The 22427-nt window shown below is 43.3% G+C and overlaps 2 protein-coding genes across 4 annotated transcripts; one reads left to right on the top strand and one right to left on the bottom strand.

Annotated features, from left to right (window-relative positions):
- Positions 1–332: 332 nt before the first annotated feature.
- LOC143474885 (uncharacterized) lies at positions 333–12931 on the bottom strand. Of its 3 annotated transcripts, none has more exons than XM_076972534.1 (12): positions 12633–12931; positions 11534–11667; positions 8635–8744; positions 8286–8354; positions 8158–8207; positions 7659–7780; positions 7331–7418; positions 7027–7140; positions 4820–4909; positions 2574–2654; positions 2301–2472; positions 333–1281 (listed from the first exon to the last, which is right to left on the bottom strand). In XM_076972534.1, the coding sequence occupies exons 1-12, from the start codon at positions 12752–12754 to the stop codon at positions 1081–1083; spliced, it is 1353 nt and encodes a 450-aa protein (XP_076828649.1). In that variant the 5' UTR covers positions 12755–12931; the 3' UTR covers positions 333–1080. The 3 variants fall into 3 exon arrangements, with proteins under 3 accessions (XP_076828649.1, XP_076828650.1, XP_076828651.1); XM_076972535.1 differs by lacking the exons at positions 11534–11667; positions 12633–12931 and adding exons at positions 9016–9142; positions 9338–11434; XM_076972536.1 differs by lacking the exons at positions 11534–11667; positions 12633–12931 and adding exons at positions 9016–9142; positions 9614–11434.
- A 1748-nt stretch (positions 12932–14679) lies between these two features.
- rpe65a (retinoid isomerohydrolase RPE65 a) lies at positions 14680–21232 on the top strand. Its single transcript, XM_076972533.1, has 13 exons — positions 14680–14757; positions 15009–15159; positions 15802–15909; positions 16053–16194; positions 16347–16494; positions 16708–16789; positions 16944–17076; positions 17753–17892; positions 18838–18967; positions 19132–19246; positions 20160–20254; positions 20376–20487; positions 20622–21232. The coding sequence occupies exons 2-13, from the start codon at positions 15113–15115 to the stop codon at positions 20765–20767; spliced, it is 1398 nt and encodes a 465-aa protein (XP_076828648.1). The 5' UTR covers positions 14680–14757; positions 15009–15112; the 3' UTR covers positions 20768–21232.
- The last annotated feature ends 1195 nt before the right edge of the window (positions 21233–22427 follow it).

The following is a 22427-nucleotide window of genomic DNA, read 5'->3' as shown; positions in this document are numbered from 1 at the left end:
TTTGTTGGTATGTATAATCTGATCATGTCGGTCCCTACTGCAGCCATAAATACTCTTCCCTGTAGTCTTCCATGACCAATATTGTACAAACCGAAGAGGTTATTTACTTGAATAGCAGAATTCTCTCAGGCAGGAATGTAGAACCTGTTATAGTCCAATCTCTACACTATTAAAACATGAATCATTGCAAGACATCCAACAGTCTGCACAGAAAAGCAGATATACAAAATTAAAACATCCCATCCTGCAAATAAATAAATATATATATATATTCCACTACCAGACTAATTGGGAAGAGAGAAAAATTAGGAAAGAGGGATTAAACAGTCAACATCTTTTCTTTCTCCACTCAATCGAGTTTATTTACAGTATAAAAATTTTTTCCAACACTTGCAAACTCCAGGATGACCAACTACTGGATATGATACCTAGGAATATAAAGCACTAATCATATACATCAACCCATTCTATCTAAAATGACAATTGTTCCAAACTGGTATCAAAACAAAGAAACATGGGGAAAACATTCTTAAAAAAAAAACAAAACCCCCCATCTCCTTGCCCACACTGCCACCACTCTGGTGTGGACACTACTGACTAGCGTGGCCTCTCAAGACAGCGTTGACGGCGAGAAAAGACAGCAGGTGCCGGACACGGAGTGACCCGTGCCACGTTGGTGCCGGTGAGTGGAACAGTTAGAACGAGCAGGGGATTAGAGCAGGGCAGGAAAACGGACACGCAGGACGAGTGAGGACTGAACACGTAGCTGAACACAGCACACTCCTTCCCACTTGTTTTGTTTCGTTTGTTTTGGGTTTTTTTTTATATAGGCAAATACACATCAAATTATATGCAGTTGAAAGGGGAAAGAAAACCTCCTTATGGGTTCATAAGCCCCCCCCACTTTTTTTTTTTTACCCAATCCAGTCACTCGAGCTCAGCACAGCGGTCAAAGGGGAGAGGGAGGGAGCAACATTGAATCGTGAGGTTATCAAAGACACATAGCCAGGACGGCAAAAGCAACCACGACGCTTCTGGATCTGAGGGCAGTTTGTGTGGTTTGTGGCGTTTGTGGAGGTCTCAGTCGCTCACGTCCATGTCCTGCTCGTCGTGTCGCTCGTCCCCGTTCTGCTTGGCCTGCTTGGGGCTGGACTTGGAGCCGCCGCCCTCGCCGTCCGCTGCGTAGCGCGCCGGAGAACCGCCCGAATCTTCGGAGTCCTTCAGCTCGCGCTCCTTCTCGCTGTCGTAGCCCTGCTCCTCCTCGTCGTAGTCCCGCGTCACCTGGACGACAACACGCGGTCAGGAAGAGCAGGCGGGGGGCGCTCGCGTCACCAGTGTTAATTTCGTTGATGAATAATTTATCATAGTTTTCGTCAACGAACCTTTTTTTATGACTAAAACGAGACGATAACTAAATAAAAACTATATGAAGAGATAAAAACAATGACGAAATTAATGGACATTTTCTTTAACGAATAAAAACGAGACAAGAATATTGGCCAGCGACGACATCCAATCAGACACGATTTAGTTTTGTGAAAGGTAGGGATAAGTTAAGAGATTCAACCGTAACTACTTTAGCGTACACAAAGAGGCGGGACAAACCGGGTAACCGTCCAATCAGTACTAACGTCGTCACATCGCACAGAACACGGGAAGACCAAACCAGCCTGTGAACTGTGGTCACCCATGAAATTCAACTCAAAGTTAACTCAACAATGTCAGCAGGGATAAAGAGGTGATATATGGACACATTTCTCCTTTGACTGAGAGAAACAAGTGTTTAAACCATGTGGGACGATGATGTCAGGAAAAATACGACAAATGAAACGACATCTGCGGGCTATGGCATTGTTGTTTTTACGGCACCCAGATTTATATAGAATGTAATACATATTGTTCATAAACTCCATGTTTTTCAGGTAAAGCGGTCAATGTTTTGTTATTGTTATGCTCAATAACAGTTCAGGTCAATAAAATAGTTTTTGTATATATTGCACATACAAACAATAATATTCTGTAACTGGTTAATAAATGTTTCATTTTGTGCAAGTGTATATAATGACTATTACCATTTATATTTGTCAACTAAATTCTTAATTAGTCGACTAAATTCTAATGATAATTAGTCGACTAAAACTAAAAACAACTCCAATTACTAAATTATGACTAAAACTAAATGACATTAGTCAAAAGACAGCCTAAAACAATCAAAATTTGCTGTCAAAATCAACACTGCGAGTCACTCGCTCCCTCGGCACTCGGTGAGGAGCGTCTGCCTCTCATGCTGGTGAACGTACCTTCACGTCTCGTTTCTCACTGTCGGAAGTTCTCTCCCTCTCCTTGTCTTTGCTTTTCTTCTTCTTGCTGGAGGATCGCTCCGTCTCCTCGCGGCCGCGGTCCGATCTCCTCTCCCGCTCGCGCTCACGCTCCTTCTCACGCTCGCGATCGCGTTTCTTCTCCTTTTTGTGTCTGGATGAGTGAGATTTAGAATTTAGAAGCAAAAACGTTTAGAAAACATGTTGTGGGTGTGGAATAATCAAAAACCTTCTCCTGCTCACCACAGCACTCACCTTCTTGGCGATGGGGACCTGGACGCCCTCTTTTTTGGAGATCTCCGTGGTGGAGATCGACTCACGCTCCTCCTGCGTCGTCTACAGTATGAGAACAGGAATGAATAAAACAAAGGTGACACAAGACATCAGGTATTGTATGATCACACACAACCAGCAGCTGAGCTGGTTTTTTATTATTTTATTATTTATTTAATAATTAATCTTTAAATAAATTAATAATAAATAAGTCAGGTAATTATGGTGAAATAAAAAAAATTTGTATAAATATTCTAAGAAAATGCTGTAACCTAAAGATTCTGTTAACACAATTAGACACAATATGTTTATTCATTACTGTTAGTAAATTAGAGGATACCAGACAACTATTATGATTATAGTTAGTTTTAATATATAAAATATTTAATAAATATTTTGTGTTGGATTATTAGGACATACATTTTGTGCTTTTGTTCATGTATTACGCCTTATGCCGTAAGGCGGCCATGATGAACCAGATCATCTGACCACCTGTACCGGCTCAAAAAAAAAACTTTTCTGATAAAAATTAAACTTCATCAGAATGAAGTACTGAATTTATCTTGTATCTACCTCTGAAGCTCTTCCAATGTCTAAAATACATGCAGTCCCCGGGTTACGACATCGATCCGTCATACACCGATTTTCGGTGTAAATCGGAACATGCGTACTAGGGATGCACCGAAATGAAAATTCCTAGCCGAAACCGAAAATGAGGAAACCAAGGCCGAAAGCCGAAAACCGAAACACCGAAATACATTATGCCAATTATTAGTAACATTGGATTTATGGCTAACCTCACTAAAATCAAGGCATTGCTATTCAAAGAATAAATCAACTACAAAATTTGATTTGAAAATATTTATTTAGCACTGACATTACAGTAATGCATATTATAAAATAAAATTAGTGGTGGGCCGTTAACGGCGATACCGCTGACAACGGCCGACCACTAATTAAATTAAACTCGCTTGCAGACCGTTTTTATCTGAGAGGATAAATATATGTATTTTATAGGAGTTAAATTTAATTATAACTGACTGGCCTGAAAGATAAATATAAATTCTCTCATAAAAACGTGACGTGATTTGCAACAACATTAAACAGCTCAGGTAAACACACTTCTGAGAAATGTCGTCTGCTCGGCAAAACATAACGGGGCTCAATGTGCTCTATTAGCCTACGAAATCCCTACGACAGAGAACGGCTGATCGTCTAAGGCAACGAGTTCCATAATTTTTGGTGTAATGTCCTTTTCCTCGGCGCCATCACTGGAAAACTTTTTTGCTAGCTTTATCCAAATAATCGCGTGCAGGTGGCGATTTTTGCTTGCGTCATCACAGCACATTCTTTCGGCCGTGTTGTTTCGGTGATGAAAGTATTTCGGCCGAAAACCGAAAATGCAAATTTAAGCCATTTCGGCCGAAAATTTTCGGTGGCCGAATTTTCGGTGCATCCCTAATGCGTACATACTGTACGTAAATAATGTACTATACGCAGTTATCCTATACTAAAGCTAGCCTTTTGGCAAATACCTTTATCCATAGCTGCGTTTAACTGAGGCCTATCCTGACACCGCGCACACCAAACACCAAGTTCCGACGCAGAACCACTTGGGTCCAAACAAGGCTTTATACAGTAAACGGGAGATGTAAATCGTAACTCAGGAACCTCGTAACCCGGGGACCGCCTGTATGATGTTTATGTCGATTGAATCGGAGCATTAATTACCAAAACAAACTGGACTTAAGGCAGGAGGGAGGTAGCTTTTTTACGTAATGTCCGAAAATCTGAAGGCAGGATGACCCGCAAATCAATCAAGTGACACCACCTTCATCCATCCAGCGCTGATGATCCAGTGAGAGGATCATATTTCAGCCTCAAAACAGATAGCACGCGCATGTGTGGTTTATTATAATGATTTGACGGATCCCCCCCCCCCCCCCCCCAACAATTCAAATGACGGAAATCCGTCGCGGTGACGGAGAACTTTAATCCATGCACTAGGCGAACCTTTTTTTTCTCGCGGACATGTCGGTACGCCGGAATTCCGGCTGTGGCACCTGAAAACCATCAGGCCTGTGAACACAACCCATTCAGGCCACTTCACACAAAGTAAACCAAACCACACATCTGGACAAGAAAACCACTGGCAGGACAGACGTGGGTTTTAGGACCAGTGTTGAGTGTCCTAGCTGTAGCCCGAGAGTGGAGGTTAACGTGATTACCGGCTGGCGCTCCTGGACCGGCGGGCGCTGCTGTAGCTCTTCGGAGGGGTCTTGGAGCGTTTCTTGTCCTTCTCCTCTTTTTTTCTATCCCTGGGGATAAAAGGAGAGAAGCAGCTTCATGAAGACTCCACCCCCTGCAGCAGACCTTTCAACCGTAACCATGGTTCCCATTGGGGTCCCTTTCCGGTTTCTAGTCCTCAGCCAATGGCCGGAGGAAATCCAAAAGCCAATCAATAAGCAAATCCGATACATACATTTTGAGTGGGGGTCGGCGCAAGAGGAAGGTAGTGTGCGAGTGTGGGGTGCCGCACTAGATGGAAACTGCTGCTGGCGGGCGGCTGCAGGGAGGTTAAATTATTCACGCGCTTCTCTCCTGCACGCACCAGCCCACGAACACACAGAGTGGCAACCCAAACACAAACCGTCCATCTGGACACTCAACCTCCCACCATTTGTCCTTCATAGGCTGACTGGCTCATTACCTGATTGGCTAAAGCCCTGAGAGAGATTACGGCATGTTAGCTAAGCACAAACGAGGCCATAACAGACAGCAAAAGAGAGAGAGATATTTTACCTCTATTCTATTTGTATCATTGTCATTCCTTTTATTATGGTTATGTATGTAAGTTTATGCCGGTTGATGTGTATGCCCTCTGTTTTGATTGCTTTTTTTGTGTTAGTGAATAAATGAATACCTGAAGGGTCCTTATTGATAATTACAATTGGGGGGGGAGGGGAGGAGAAAGAGAGAGAGAGAGAGAGAGAGAGAGAGAGAGAGAGAGAGAGTGAGAGAGAGTGAGAGAGAGTGAGAGAGAGTGAGAGAGAGTGAGAGAGAGTGAGAGAGAGTGAGAGAGAGATCCACCACGCCACCATGAGCAGGAGATGGACTACGTGCTAATGCTTCGCTCTGAGCAGAGGCGTCAGCAGTGTGTGTGTGTGTGTGTGTGTGTGTGACGATTCTCTAAATCCTCGATTCGATTGTATTTCCGATTTTTGGGTCACAATTCGATTCGAGATTTACAGCAGAGAAGCCTATGCCAGTTTCAGATTAGTCTATGGTCAGTCATTGGTTTGATTAATCAAATTTATAATATCTTATTTCAAAAGGTGGGTTTGACACAAGTGATGCAAAGTGATACAAGTTATCTGTAATACATCACATTAGGCACTAATGATCAAATTTAAATAATTTAATTAAGATAAATGTAACAATCTTGTTCAGTTGAAAACAACAAAAACAAACAAATAATAATAACAATAATGAGGTCACAGAGGGTACCTGCTATTTAGTGGCTTTTTATGGTAGCAGCAACGTGCAACATAAAATATAAATATACAGGAACAGTACAAAATAATAGAACAAATAGAGCCTTAAACTAAACTCTACCCTACAAAATTTCTTTAAAAATACATGGAGGGCAACACTTTAGTTCCAAGATGCGACCTTATACTTTCGCGAGTGACCGTAGCGTACCACCCCGCACACCTTGCACGAACGGCGGAGGCATTTATACTTGGCGCGTCACATTCTTTGCAGTGGTCTCCGAAACGATATGTGGTAGTATAAAGAAACACCCCTCAAAAAAAGGGGAAGGAACATTTACCTGACGAATTTTAATGCTTGAAATTGTAACTACTTCGTTTCACAACAACTAGCTGTCTGACTGAACAGTTCTCTTGTATTACGTTAACAAGTTCAAGCCTCTTGTAATTCCAGGACGAAACATGAGAGCGTGAAGACGTTAAGATTGGGCGTTTTGAAAATAAACAACCATTAAATAATGTGATAAAGCGAATTATTTCGAATCATTATGAGTATATGTATAAATATTTAATTTATTAGGTTTAACGTGCTGGGAATTATTGAAATGGACCTTGAAAGTGACGTACAAGTGCTTTAATTCCACCTTGTAAAGGTGTATAAGCCCAGCAAACATGAATTGGTTCTTTGCGCTGATGCGCGGCACGTGCAAAGTTACAGAACTCGAGAGGTGCACGACGTCGCCACCGCGATTACGTCATTTTCGGCGCACGGGCCGCTCACGATGCGTCAAGTATAAACCAGGTTTTACTTTGCGTAGTGTGAGTGCTTGCGTAGCTTAGAGGGAGGGATCGTCGATCCTCTTTGACTTCAAGGCTCGAGATTGTGACAATTTCGATTAAATATCGAAATCGTGACACCCCTAGTTGTGTGTGTGTACCCTCACCTGGACTTGCTGGTGGAGCGGCGGCCCCTCTCCCTGGAGCGAGAGCGCCTCCTCCTGGGGCTTCGTGAGCGGTGCCGGCTGCGGGAGCGTCTGCGCGTCCTGCTGTTGGATCTCCTGCAGAGGGAGCGTGGCGGGGTGAGCGAGACGTGACGTACGGGACAGACCCGCCTACCGCTGCACTCACCTCACCAGGACTTAACACCTCGCAAACACGACACGATTCCCACCTGATACACGGGTGCAGCCCCCATTTACCCCCTCCCCCCACTACAGGACAGGCGTGTGCGTGGTGACGAGTGGACACCTGTGTCGGGACCGAGAGCGAGACCTCCTCCTCCTGGACCTGGAGCGGGACCTGGAGCGGGAATGTTTGCGCTTGCTGTCTTTTTTACCTGAAACAAACCACGTTGACCAACATCAGAATATCGCCACAATGCCTTTAGACAGCAGTGAATGATGGGAAAAGTCTTTAGTTTGCTGTATGAATGTGCTGCAGGAACTCTTGCTCAAATGCGCCACTGCTGCCATCTACAGGAGCCCAAATGTATTTCCTTCTGATAAAAATCTCTCAAGCGATCAACCATGAACACTAGAACATGTGGTGTGTGTGTGTGTGTGTGATTCCTGCTTACTGCCAGGCTCGATGGCAGCAGAGATGAGGGACTGGGCCTCCCGCACTCTCTTCATGGCCTCCTCGATCTCCTTGCTCGACGCGTCTGCCTTCAGGGCCATTCCTGCAGCCATTGGGTTCATCCTGCACCAGACAGGCGGGACGTTGAGGACCACACCATTCTGGCATAGTGCACTATACTGGACGCTTTTACAGTAAAGAAAACTTGGCCTTCCACCTCTCGGAAGGCGGACATTATGCAAATTAGCTTGTTAGCAAATGTCAATGTTTACTGCCATCAGCATGAAACGACGAAGCCCAGACTAACGATGTCACATCTAGCCGCATGTTACCACGCTGAAGGCACATCAAAACTACACAATCTAGCAATGTGCACTAGAGGAACTCAATGAGACATACAACAGTAATTTTCTAAACACACACAGGGCCCTAAGTGAACAGATGTCTGGTATGCAACCAAAAGAAAATGCATATAACAGCAATAACAAGTCCACACTCACTTTGGATCAACCGAGGTCATTAACTTCAGCAGCTGGTCAGCGGAGAGAGCCTGTGAAACAGACACACACACATCAGCCTGCACGTCTGCCTCCCACACTGGAGCACGCGGGCGGGTCGGAAGGCTCACCTGGGGGTTCATAGCAGCGCCAGGCAGCATGGCGGGGGCAGCAAGACCAGCCAGAGGAACTCCTGCCATCTGCAGAAGCCACACAGACACTCAAAACAAGGGCAGCGCCATCGCTGATGATGACTACAACAGGATGAAGATCTGTACCCCAAGCTCTAGTTTACTCGGTCGGCTTCGGTACTGATCCGTCAGGTTTGGCAAGGCCGAGCTAACGATACAAGCGAGGGCAGCCCCAACCGGTCCCTCGTAGCGCTACCACCATGATTAATGAAAACACTCCTCCATGCCACAGCAACTACAGCGGCGCCGGAGGAGATGTGTGTGAGTGTGTGGGTGCGTGCGGCGTTACCGAGGCCAGCGGGTTGGGCGTGGGCAGCAGTCCTCCCCCCGGGAGCAGGCCGGCCACGGCGTTGGCGGGGGCCAGCAGAGACAGGGCCTTGGACTCGTCTGGGATCACACCTTCGAGACGGAGGAGAAACGAGAAGTTAAACCCCGACCACCCTCGCGCGCAACACGCACAAGTAGGGGGAGAACAGAGGGAACAGTCACACGTTCAAGCAGTAAAACATACTTGCCCCCAAAGTCATTAGCACCTGCGTGTCTCTTTTATTAGGTATCTTTTCATCAAAAAAAAAGTTGTCCAAGTCACTTATCACTGTGTGAGAGACTAAGCTGGGAGAAATGTCATAAAAACACACTACTGCAGTTGGTACTGCCAAGCTGTGATCACCTGGACGTGTGTAATTTAAGTCATGAACCAAACGTGAGCGTGCCCAGAGGCTTCTCCGGGGAAGGGGTGTGCTTTCAACCTTTCATATAGACGTTTTATGAACAAGCGACTCACGTTGGCAGCTTCGCTAAAAGCACACAGAGAAAGATCGAGATACACAACACAAAAACACTTTCAGAGATTGTGGCGATGAACAGTAAAAAATAAAAATAAAAAAAAGCTTCAGATTTTACACAATAGTACAACAAAAGTGACAAAGGTAAAACTACACGTTTGGGCTCATGTAGTCGAGTGCTGGGCTTTTGTTGGGGGCTGACCTTACCTGACGTAGCACCGGAGCGTTAATCTGACCACAACACGCGTCTCCAAGTGCTAAACAAGTGCTCTTACACACATACGGTAGGAGATCGAGGCCTTCACACTTCAGCCCCAACAAAAGCCGTACAGCATACTTGAGCGGCGCTGCGTTGGGGGGGCTGCACGCCCCCACCAGTTAATCGCACTCTACGTGTGTTTGGAGGTCAACAAATCTTGACAATACATACTTAAAAAAAAAAGAAAATAAAAAAGAAATATAAAACGAATTCAGAACAAGCACATGAGAAAGAAGAGCACAGATGATAAGACTGTAGGGCTGTATTTTCGGCAGGGCCTGGTATACAGGGCTGGCAGTGCCAGGCAAATCAACTGTAAAACACAACAACAAGAGACCACTGTTAAAGAGAGGACATCACACTCGTCTCGCACATCATGTGGCTCCCAACCCACCAATCACAAACCACATAGCTACTGTGAAAGGCTAAGCTATGTGGATTAGGCTACACTCGGGGCCTCGTCAGTACGTTAATGCCGGGAAGCAGGCCCCCACCAAATGTGTACATTTAAGAGCAGAATTACCACATTACCATACCATGAGAAGATCTTACTATTTTCATACGTGCATGTCTGGACCAGTCCCTTTGGAGTCACCTCCTCTGAGCGTTTGTGACAAGTTACAATAAAATGTTGAGATATTAAGGGAAGAAAAGAACAGGTAGAGTGCTATAAGGGTTCAGCGGATCATTACGCATACTGGCACGGTGGCAAACTATGCACTTTTCGTTTTTTTTTTTTTTTTTACTTTACACACATTAGACCTAGAAACAGAAAGAGACAGAAGAGAGAGAAAGACAACAGTGAGAGAGAAAAGACAGAAAAGGCAAAAAACAAAGGGGAGGGGCAAAGAAGGGGAGGGGCATAAGGCGTGGCGGCTGGCGTTTGTAATTGCCTACAGACGCCTGTTGGAGAGGACCACTTTCAGCCTTCAGGGAGGGGGCTCTGCGTTTGCCTTCTCCACTACAAAAACCACACACAAACAAACAAGAGAACATTTTAATAGGAGACAGTCTACCATGGGGAAAGAAGTGGTAGGAGGGGCGGGAGGAAATTCAAAATAAACCAACAATAAACGTTTTTTTTTTAAATAAAATATGACCCGTGTTGTAGAACTGAACTATTTCATCTGCCTCCCACTATGAACCTATAGGTTTATCGTCTCGGGCGACAGAGCCCCAGAAGCCCGTAGCAGGGGTCTCGGTTCAGCCCAGGCGGAGGACGGCCTCAGATTCTGCCTTACTCACGGTCTAATCTCTCTTCTCTCCTCTGGGTGCTTGGCAAACCTTTAAAATCAGGAGTCTGACATCCTAGTAGACACGATTACTGCAGGGTGACCTTAAGACAGCTGCGTGACCCAGCGAGGTGGGAAGGTATCGTCAGGCGAACGAGACGGTCGCGGTTGAGAGGGGAGCATGTGTCCTGATTCTTTTAGGGTAGGAAAAGCAAAGATTGAATAGTGTTGATCTGCTCTGAGGACAGGAGGGGCAACGCCTGCACACTGAAATATGTTTCAACACAACAGTGGTGAATGCAGAAGGGTCCATCCACATACCTTGTGGATAATAAAAGGATCCAGAATTACCCCCCCCCCCCATAAAGGTGAATACGAAGCTTTAAAAATTCCCAAACCATTTCAAGGATATATAAGGCCTACCAGAAAATATAGGCAGCGACTACTGTTAGAACCAAGCACACTAAAGTATAGTCTTTGCTCCAATCTGAGGGCCTGAGGAAGCCAAGAGAGGAAATGCTCGAGTTTGAGGGCCGAGCTCTTCCACACCTGGAGCTGCGCGTGCTCTAAAACCTCGTCCTTTAAGTGCCACGTACGTATGGCAAATACCCGATTCCACTGACCCGAACCGAAATGTCCATTTTACACAATAGGCGTCACCTGAAGCACAAGTCAGTGCGCTACGGGTTTTCTTCCGAACTCCAGCTGTGCTGCGGTGAACAAACGGCAGACACTGGGCTCACGCGTCTGCTCGGTAAGTCTGGTGTGTGGTTATTAGAGCCAGCACCATGAGAAACAGTACAGAGGGTCAGATCATGGAGGCCATATCTGCCAAAAAAAAAAAAAAGACAACACGCTTGCTGGGCCAGAGCGTGTGTCTACGAGAGAGAGAAAACGTTAGGCGGTACCAACCTTCTGCGAAGGGCACAACTATAAGAGCTCTGTCCACAAAGACCGTGTTAGTGAGGTGCTGCGACACTCCCACAGACTCCTGCTCTTTGAACCGCACGAAGCACACCCGGGACGTCACTGGCATGGCGGAGTCACTGGAGATACAAACACACTTCAGTTGGATTATTATTAAAGACTACAAACTTTACATTGTCCCCCCCCCCCCACAAAGCAAAATTAAACTAACGTAGGTCTGTTGTCCGACCATGAACCATTTGACGACACTCCGACCAACACGCTAGTCAGCCACAATACCCAGACACGCTAGCCCAGCCTCGCCACACGTAGAGGACGTTCATTCGGGTTCATTACCTACCTGACCATGTCCACAAACGTGACCGATACCTTCAGCATTGATATATAATAAGATATTTACTCACTCGTCACAGCACGACTGTGCGGCTTTACGCGATACAGCGACAGAACAAACCGAAACTGCGGCCTGGTGACGCCTGCTAACGCAGCTAACAGGGTTAGCATAGCTAACATTGCTAACGTGGCTAACAGGGTTCGCATAGCTAACATTGCTAACGTGGCTAACAGGGTTCGCATAGCTAACATTGCTAACGTGGCTAACAGGGTTCGCATAGCTAACATTGCTAACGTGGCTAACAGGGTTAGAGTATAATAATAATAATAATTATCTTTATTTGTATAGCACCTTTCATACATACATGCAACTCAAAGTGCTTTACAGTATAAATAAAAGAAACATTAAAAGGAGATAAGAAAAAAAGACAAAGAAAATGTTAAAAGAAATTAAAGAAATTAGTAGCCAACATAGCTAACAGGCTTAGCATAGCTAACATTGCTAACGGGGTTAACATAGGTTAGCATAGCTTAAAGGGTTAGCATAGCTAACGCGGCTAACGGGGCTAACATAGCTAACGCGGCTAATCTCAGCTAAGCTAAAAAGCGCGGCCTACTCCTCCTCACACAGCCGCCAGGGTCAGTAAACCACGGCTATAAAAAAAAAGTCACACACGCCGCGTTCACGGCCGTTTTAAACGAGCCCCCAACCGAAGCGCCGCTCGTTTTACTCCGTATTGTAGCGACTCACTCTGGCGGAAACAGCCGGAGGTCCTCGACGGTCCCCAGGAAGCCGAACAGAGTCCGCATCTGCTCGGACGTCGTGCTCGGCGACACGTTGGTCACCTGGACGACGTTGGTGTTGCAGTTCATCTTTGTTTCGTTTTTTCGAGAAGATTCGACAACCCAATAACTGTTGTGTGTCTTACAACCGATAAACCGTCTCGGGGGCGAAACCGCGCGGCGCGTACGAGCGAGTTTACGAGCAGGACAGGGACGTCGACGCTAAAACCCAACCGCGTCCATTTACCGTTCGGAGCGGAAGCGCCTACGCCGGAAGCGTATAAATAAGAGGCCCCGTTTCAAAATAAAGGCTTCTGGGTTAGTCTGTCAGTTGGAGATGTCCTAGAGAGAGAGAGAGAGATCATAAACTCAAGTTATGTTTGAGTAAATATTAAACGATGAGCTAGATGGAGTTGAAAAATTATACTATTGCAAAATTTAAGAGATACGCAACAATACTATAATGGCTTTATACAAGCTGCCTCATTCAGTCAAAACTGTTTTAATGAGTTGTAAAGTTAGAGATCCCAATTTTTAACACTTTAAAAAGCTCCTGTGGAAACCTCTGGGAAACAGCTCAATCCCGCTTAGGCTAATACAAATCTGTTAAAGAATGCTGTACGAAAACAAAGCAGCAGTGATCATGAGCTCTAACAAGTCCCACCCTTATTTTCAGCAGACGCCAGCTGCACTGTCAGAGTAAAATTGTAAATCCAAGTTTAAAAAAATAGCAACAGCAGATTCTGAGTTGTGTACTGCCCATGAACTCATTATATGTGTTATTATCAAAGTTATGGTTAAGTACATGAAGTTGAACAGCCTACCTTCAGTCCTTGGAATGAAACAGTTCAGGTCAAACCTGACAATGGATGTTATTAAGTGTATTAAGCAAAAACATATACAACAACATATCGATTTTATTTTTATCTCACATAATAATAACTGTTATAATAGAGACTGTCAAGCAACTAACGATCCAATTGATAAATCATACAGTCAATTCATCGATCACTTTTCATCATGAAAATTCATCATGAAAACTTTGCATGAAACTATGTAACTGTTTCAGAGGTTTTCTTCCCTCTGAATACTTTGCAAACCGGATCACTTGGAAAGATGTCTTGTAAATGTACATTGGACCAGGAAATATTTCTGAATTATGTGCATTGTATCATAAAAAAGGACAATGCAGTGAAGTTTAAGGACTTTTATTTCTGTTTTGTTTTTGTTTTTAGATATTGTCCTCTCAGCTGTGTGTTGTTGTGCAAACATGTGTTGTGTGTGTAGCCTTGTTAACGTCCAGCATTTGTTCAGTTTTTGGCCCCACTAAGGGGACCAAATCCTATTTGCCAGCTTGGACACGGTGAGGGGACTCAAGACCCTGGCACAAAGAAACTGTTGTTCCGCCAACACTGTAATTAGCTGTAGGTATGATCAAAGTGAGCTGGTCCATAGCGTGTGAAAGTGTGTGAGTATAAAGGACCCCAAGGTTCCCTGCAGGACTCCGGACGTCATCGACCAGCACACACACACGGGTCAGTACACACCCGCTGATAGAACCACAGAGCTGGACTGCACTGGGAGGAAACATGGTTAGCCGGTGAGTGTCAAGTTAAATTGCTAATCGGGGTCACAGGTTTGACAAAACATCTCAAACACATGAATGACATTTTTCATATAATTCAAGAGGGATCAAAAACAATGTTTTGCACATAGAAATAAATGAGTAAGAAAATAGGAATATGTTAGTAATTAGCAACAAAGTGATTCAGATGAGTGATTTGTGTTGGATGGGTACTGTTGTTGCACAGGTGCCGTTCTGCATTGTTTAATTAACTTTTACACTAAACACAGGGCCGATGTGCTTTCAGCTTTGTTATAAAATCAGTAGCTGCTACACATGAGTGTTTTGCTAATGCCTTCTATGTCATCCTGATTTGGGCATTGGATAATATAAAAAAGTAATTATTTTGATTGGCTAGCATAGTTTTAACCTTGTTGGCTTTTCAGGTTTGAACACCCTGCTGGTGGTTATAAGAAAATCTTTGAGACAGTGGAAGAATTAAATGAACCCCTGGCAGCAAAAGTCAGCGGTGAGATGTTCTTCAGATCTTTCATATTGTATGCATGCAGCTGAAATGTGATAATGTATACATTAGCAATACCACCATGTTCTTTGTGTTTTTTTCATGTAGGCCTACCGTAGTTTGATATTATAAACATTCCCCCAATTCCATTGTGTCCTGTTGTGCTTCACCAACTATCTTAATTCTTCAACTGCAATACAGATTCATTCATATCCATCACACTGATCAATGTATTGTGTGATGTGTTTTTGGTTTAGGTGAGATCCCGTCCTACATAAGAGGAAGCCTTCTCCGTCTGGGCCCGGGACTGTTCGAGGTCGGATCAGAACCTTTCTATCATCTCTTTGATGGCCAAGCCCTTATGCACAAGTTTGATTTCAGTAACGGCCAGGTCACCTATTTCCGCAAGTATGCTTACAGTTGCCATGCCTTAGCAATACAGATGTAATAAATGATTAGTACCATATCCAGTGAAATAACAATAGTATCAATCCACTGTCTAATTAACACTTATCACCTTAAAAATTTTAAATATGTGAGTAATTATTTGCTCCTTGAGGGATTACAGGATAGACTAATAGGTCATTGTGTTTTAAGTGGTAGGGGAGAGAAAGGGAGAAAAGAAAAACTTTTGATAAATCTGAATTTAGGTCCTTAAACATAAACAGAGTGATTCTGTCCAATCGTGTCACGTTCCACGTCTCTCCTGATTCATCTGGGATGCTGCGGCCGGAGAAGAACTGACTGCACTCGCGACATGAACCAGTCCTTAAATACTCCAGCTACCACACGTCTGCAAGGATTTCATAGGCTTTCAATTGTACCTCAGTGTACATCCTAAGGACATACGATGACTATGATAAAATGTTCACATGCCCCTGTCTGCTGAGAGGTGGCCAATGTCAAAGACAGCCAGATCTTTAGTGAGCTCACTACTAATGAACACCAGCGGCATGCTGGTGTACTGCATGCATGTTTCAGTCTGGTATTTGAGGAAGTGAGTTTGGGCTTTTGTTTGCACCACAAACGCTTGTGTCCCAACGTCCCCAGGTTCATCAAAACCGACGCCTACGTGCGTGCCATGACAGAAAAACGAATTGTCATTACTGAATTTGGAACCTGTGCCTATCCTGACCCCTGCAGGAACATCTTTTCCAGGTTTCCACGTTGTGTTTAATGAATCTTAATATCTTTATTTAGCTTTAATTCTATCCTAATTTTATTGTGACTCTCTAAACCCTGTTTGGATGTTGGCTTCATGTCACTTGGTCAATTCTAACTTTCCAGTGTTTTTTGGACAGATTTTTCTCTTACTTCAAAGGGGTTGAGGTAACAGATAACTGTTTGGTGAATGTTTACCCCATTGGAGAAGACTTCTACGCTGTCACAGAGACTAACTTTATCACTAAAGTGAATCCCGACACTCTGGAGACCCTTAAAAAGGTAATGCTGAAACATCTAACAAACATTACATTTAATCTGTTTTATCCTTTTATCTATCTATTATGATAGCTCTTATGCATTGTGGATGAATTTATTAAATCTAAAGGTTTAATGACTTTAAATCAGTAGATTTCACTCTCCCCATCACAAAGGTTGACATATGTGATTACGTTAATATAAATGGAATAACAGCCCACCCCCACATTGAGAGAGATGGTACAGTCTACAACATTGGGAACTGCATGGGAAAGGGTTTCCTGTTGGCTTACAACATCATCAAGATCCCGCCCACCCAGAAAGGTGATTGGCATTTTAGACTGAGCTGATTTCAGCACCCACACATTGGCTGTGCACCGTCCTAAGTGTGGGCCTAATGGAATGGGGAATATGAGAAATATGCTTAGTGAGCATGTTTTCATCAAACAATTGTTCAAAAGCCTCGTCTGAAATGAATGGCTCCATTGTAAGCATGTGGAAACATCGCCTGTCACAATTATGTGTTTCTTCCTCCAGATAAATCAGACCCCATTGAGAAATCAAAGGTGGTAGTGCAGTTTCCCAGCGCCAACAGTTTCAAGCCATCATACGTACACAGGTCAACTTCCAACATTCCCTTGCATTACCTTCTAATCCCAATCCAGACTTTGCAGGATGGATTATAAACTTTTCATTCAAAAGTCATGGGACAAAGATTTGTGTATACACGTGATTACTCAGGAAGTGTGTGCTGTTTCTGTTCACTGCTGCAGCTTTGGGATGACTGAGAACTACTTTGTATTAGTGGAGACGCCCGTCAAAATCAACCTTCTGAAGTTTCTGAGTTCCTGGGCTATTTGCGGATCCAACTATATGGACTGCTTTGAATCTGATGAGGAGAAAGGAGTAAGAAAAAAAATACTGCTGATCCAGTATAACACTACAAGCCTCACCAGACCCTATAAGCACACCATACATAACAGACTCTATAAGCACACCATACATAACAGACTCTATAAGCACACCATACATAACAGACTCTATAAGCACACCATACATAACAGACTCTATAAGCACACCATACATAACAGACTCTATAAGCACACCATACATAACAGACTCTATAAGCACACCATACATAACAGACTCTATAAGCACACCATACATAACAGACTCTATAAGCACACCATACATAACAGACCCTATAAGCACACCATACATAACAGACTCTATAAGCACACCATACATAACAGACTCTATAAGCACACCATACATAACAGACTCTATAAGCACACCATACATAACAGACTCTATAAGCACACCATACATAACAGACCCTATAAGCACACCATACATAACAGACTCTATAAGCACACCATACATAACAGACCCTATAAGCACACCATACATAACAGACCCTATAAGCACACCATACATAACAGACCCTATAAGCACACCATACATAACAGACTCTATAAGCACACCATACATAACAGCAAAAACAACCAAAGAGTGTCTTTTTTTTTGCACCTTATACGGCTTTTGACATTTCCTACTAATTTAGTAAATGTTAATTTTACAGACATGGATTCATATCGCTAGGAAGGATCCAGGGGAATACATCGAACACAAGTTCAGAGCATCAGCGATGGGTCTGTTCCACCACATCAACTCCTACGAAGACTCAGGCTTCATCGTCATTGACCTGTGCACCTGGAAAGGGTGAACTTACCAAAGTACCATAGATTACTTCAAGATCAGAGTACCATAGATTACCTCAAGATCAGAGTACTGTAGATTACCTCAAGATCAGAGTACCATAAATTACCTCAATATCAGAATACTGTAGATTACCTCAAGATCAGAGTACCATAGATTACCTCAAGATCAGAGTACTGTAGATTACCTCAAGATCAGAGTACCATAAATTACCTCAAGATCAGAATACTGTAGATTACCTCAAGATCAGAGTACCATAGATTACCTCAAGATCAGAGTACCACAGATTACCTCAAGATCAGAGTACTGTAGATTACCTCAAGATCAAATTACCATAGATTACTTCAAGATCAGAGTACCGTAGATTACCTCAAGATCAGAGTACTGTAGATTACCTCAAGATCAGAGTACCATAGATTACCTCAAGATCAGATTACCGCAGATTACCTCAAGATCAGAGTACCGTAGATTACCTCAAAATCAGAGTACCATAGATTACCTCAAGATCAGAGTACTGTGGATTACCTCAAGATCAGAGTACCATAAATTACCTCAAGATCAGAGTACAGCAGATTACCTCAATATCAGAGTACTGTAGATTACCTCAAGATCAGAGTACCGTAGATTACCTCAAGATCAGAGTACCATAGAATTTCCACCCTCCCTTCATCTATGAGTCTGAATTCATAATCCAAGACAAAGTCCAGATGCCAGAATTATCCAGTACATGTTGTAAATGGCTAGGGGCAGTAATAAAAACATGTGTAATAATAGAAAGCCAAACATTGTCTTTTTGAGCCAATTTCGAAGACATGGATTCAGCCTAATTGTGGACTAAATTACAGCACCAACTGTGAATAACTGCACTCAGTTTCTAAGTTTAAACACAGGTTTAAAGTAGAAATATTAGGCCGCATGTAAATAACACTTTCCATGCTTGCCTCACAGATTTGAATTTGTGTACAACTACCTGTGGCTGGCAAACCTCCGTCAGAACTGGGAGGAGATGAAGAAAGAGGCAATGGTAGCTCCTCAACCTGAGGTCCGGCGGTTTGTCCTCCCCCTTGACCCCTACAGGGTACGTCCATCCTTCCTCCATCCGTCACAGTCCCAAACGTACAATCCCCCTTTCCTTCTGTTTTTTAATCAATGATAACTTGATGTGCTATTGCTAAACATCTCTCCATCTGTAATATCCCCACTCTCGTTTACCCATGTGCTCACGTTCCCAAACCCTCGCAGGAGGAGCAGGGAAAGAACCTGATTTCGTTGCCCTACACTACAGCCACTGCTACCATGCGAGGAGACGGGACCATCTGGCTGGAGCCCGAGGTGCTGTTCTCTGGTCCACACCAAGGTCAGAGCTTCATATTCCACACAACAACATAACCAAAATAGATTCTTCCACACACCAGCACATGGCAACACATCACACCAATATTAAAATACTTACATTGGCTTCCTGTACAGTACCATACGCAGTCCAAATTACTGGGTTGGCTCCTCCATATCTTTCTGCTCTGCTGTCTACATGTTGCCCGATGCGTTGACTCCGATTTGCTGATGCTCATCTAATGTGTGTTCATCCTGCAATATTACACATGTATGGCAAAAGAGCATTTAGTGTTGTTGGTCCAAAGTTGTGGAACTTCATCCCACTGTACCTCCGTACATCATACACATCTGAATCTACTCCCAAGAAACATCTAAAAACAATTTGTAGTTCTTTTTTCTCTCATTTTTTAATGGTATTGTTATATGGTTGATGTTGTTATTTAAACTCGGTTACTTCCTTTTTTTGTAAAGTGTCTGTGTGTGTCTTGAAGGCACTTATAAATTAATTTCTATTATTATTATTACTGAGAGCACATATTATCTAAGACACACGACACAGTAATCACGTATTATATCAGAAACTGGTCATGTGACTTGAAAGTGGCCAAAATTGTTATTCATGTACACTTAAGGTTTCTACAGATTAAAATAAAAACGCAATAATTCATTGCTATTTATTCTACTTTATTCTAGTCTAGGAATCAATTATTTAATTAACTGAATGTATAATATTAGCAAATGCACAATATTAAATCATTTATTTTTGTAATATGAGCCTCCTCTCATAGAATAATATTGTACACCGCCCAGACCGTATGTTTGCCTATAAGGTAGGTGTTCCTAATAATGTGTCCAGTTAGTGCTGAATGTGGTAACTTCAAGATGTTTGTTTGGTCTTCTTTCCTCACATTCTTTCCCTCCTTCATCTTCTACAGCTTTCGAGTTCCCTCAGATCAACTACAAAGAGCATAACGGGAGGAACTACACCTACGCTTATGCACTAGGCCTCAACCACTTCATCCCTGACAGGGCGAGTATCGGGCCTGATCTGAGATCAGTCAGTGTGGACACTGAATACAGTAAACCAAGCACTGAAGATGAACAGATTAGTCCTTTGTCTGCCGGTGTTAATGGGCTGTGTGTGAATACAGATTTGTAAGCTGAACGTGAGGACCAAGGAGACTTTGGTGTGGCAGGAGCCGGACTCGTATCCCTCTGAGCCCATCTTTGTTCAGAGTCCCAACGGGGAGGACGAGGACGACGGTGAGTCCGGCTGTCAGAACACGTTTATCTAGAACACGTTAGACAGGAACAGTCATTTTCCTGACAAAATAACAGAAAAACGGAAGTCTAATCTGAAGGTGTAATCTAAAGTAAGATGCTGAATTGCTTTGTAGGCGTGCTGTTGACAATCGTGGTGTGTCCCGGAGCCCAAAGTCCAACCTACTGCCTGATTCTTGATGCCAAGGACCTGTCCGAGATCGCTCGGGCCGAAGTGGAGGTCATGACGCCCGTCACCTTCCATGGACTGTACAGACCGTAACGTAGCCATGGTAGTCATGGTAACCGTGGTAGTCATGGTTCCACTTCATTCCAGGTTTCACCGCCAGGATCAAATTTTTAGGAAAAATAATAAACGACTCATTTGTGATCATTTTCCGTTTCTCAATATTGTGTCTGTGGCCATCAAAAAAAAGTGATGTACAATGGCAAACTGTTTTATAGCCACAAAGCAACAACAGTGACACCTCCTTCTCCTCGTCATGTCTCCCCCTAGTGGCGCGTAAGTGAATGTCTCATTACCGTGAGCAAGCTTATCAATGAATACCTAACTGGCCATGCATTAGACTGGAACTAATGTAAACCTTTTGTCAGGTGACATTTGGCATCTCTCATGAACGCATTTTCGGTGCAGCACATAACTTTGTTGTGCAATATCCGTTGGGCAAACTGAATTGTGACCTGAATTGAACCTCCCTGTTGGATAAAGATGAAGAAACACTGCTATTTTGCAGTGAACAGTTGCATAATTACAAAGCTAGGTTCAAGTACCTTGAGTCTATTCTAAAAAAGAAGTGTTCACTGTAGAACAGCTTAATTCTAAGGCCAATTCATAGAGTTATAAATTATTTTTATAGTCGAGTACCTTATATGTAGACATCAGGGAACAATTTCAAATTCTGAATATTCTATCAAAGTCATATTGTATATGCTAAATTATACGTATTCTGTGGCACAGTTAAAGTGCTCTGTTTAACACATATGCAGGAGACACGTGGTCTGTGGGACTGTCCCCTTTAGTGAAACTTGCTTCATGAAAGATTGTGAATCTTTCTCAAGTGTCCACACTTGAAACGCAACCTAGCTCACCTTCAACTGTGGAGGTAGTAATTTCTTTAGATGCAGAGAAAGCATATGATGGAGTTGAACTGGTTTATTTGCATTTGTACAGAAATTTGAATCTGATGAAACATTCATATTATGGGTTCGGATCCTTTGTACAATGCCGTTAGCATGTGCTTACACCAACAATCTACGCTTTAGTTTCCTCTCTGACGTACCGCCCGCCAGAGCTGACACAACTGACGTTTGGCACATTCTCTGGATACAAATGAAATCTAACTAAAGCAAATGCTTCTCAAACAAGGCAGACCTGTTAATTCAACTCAATGTCATCAATCCATCATATGTCCAGAGTCAGTTCTAATCAGTGTGTCAAAATGAACTTTCCACCCATAGGTGGTTTGGCCTTGTCAAATTTACAGATTGTTTTGCTGGGCGGGAAAATTTCAAAAAGGTTCTCTTGTAGTTGCTCTGTCCAGAACTGAATCTCAGTCCTCACCAACATCACTTCAATGCAGCAGCCCTGTAGCTATAATGCTGTTTTTACAACTCCTCTTAAACTCTGGACACAATTTCACCATCATTACAATACTAACAATATTTTACTGATGGGTCCTATATATAAATAATAATTTATTTCCTATCCCTAATCCTAAAATGGCCAAACATGTTAATTAAATTTGGCTTACAGCCACAGAGCGGTCAATCCCTTTGCCTTATTAACCTCTATGGAATTTACATAAATGGAAATCATCACAAATGTAACCAATTACAGAAGAATGCGACAGATACACTGGACTTGGACCTGGACTAAACTACCTAAAGTTCACCTTTTGGGGTTTTAAAATACTTTGCAGGCA

The sequence above is a fragment of the Brachyhypopomus gauderio genome, chromosome 14 (assembly GCF_052324685.1).
Source record: "Brachyhypopomus gauderio isolate BG-103 chromosome 14, BGAUD_0.2, whole genome shotgun sequence".
Taxonomy (NCBI): domain Eukaryota; kingdom Metazoa; phylum Chordata; class Actinopteri; order Gymnotiformes; family Hypopomidae; genus Brachyhypopomus; species Brachyhypopomus gauderio.
Note: the sequence above shows the minus strand (reverse complement) of the source record. Positions and strands in the feature narration are given on the sequence as shown.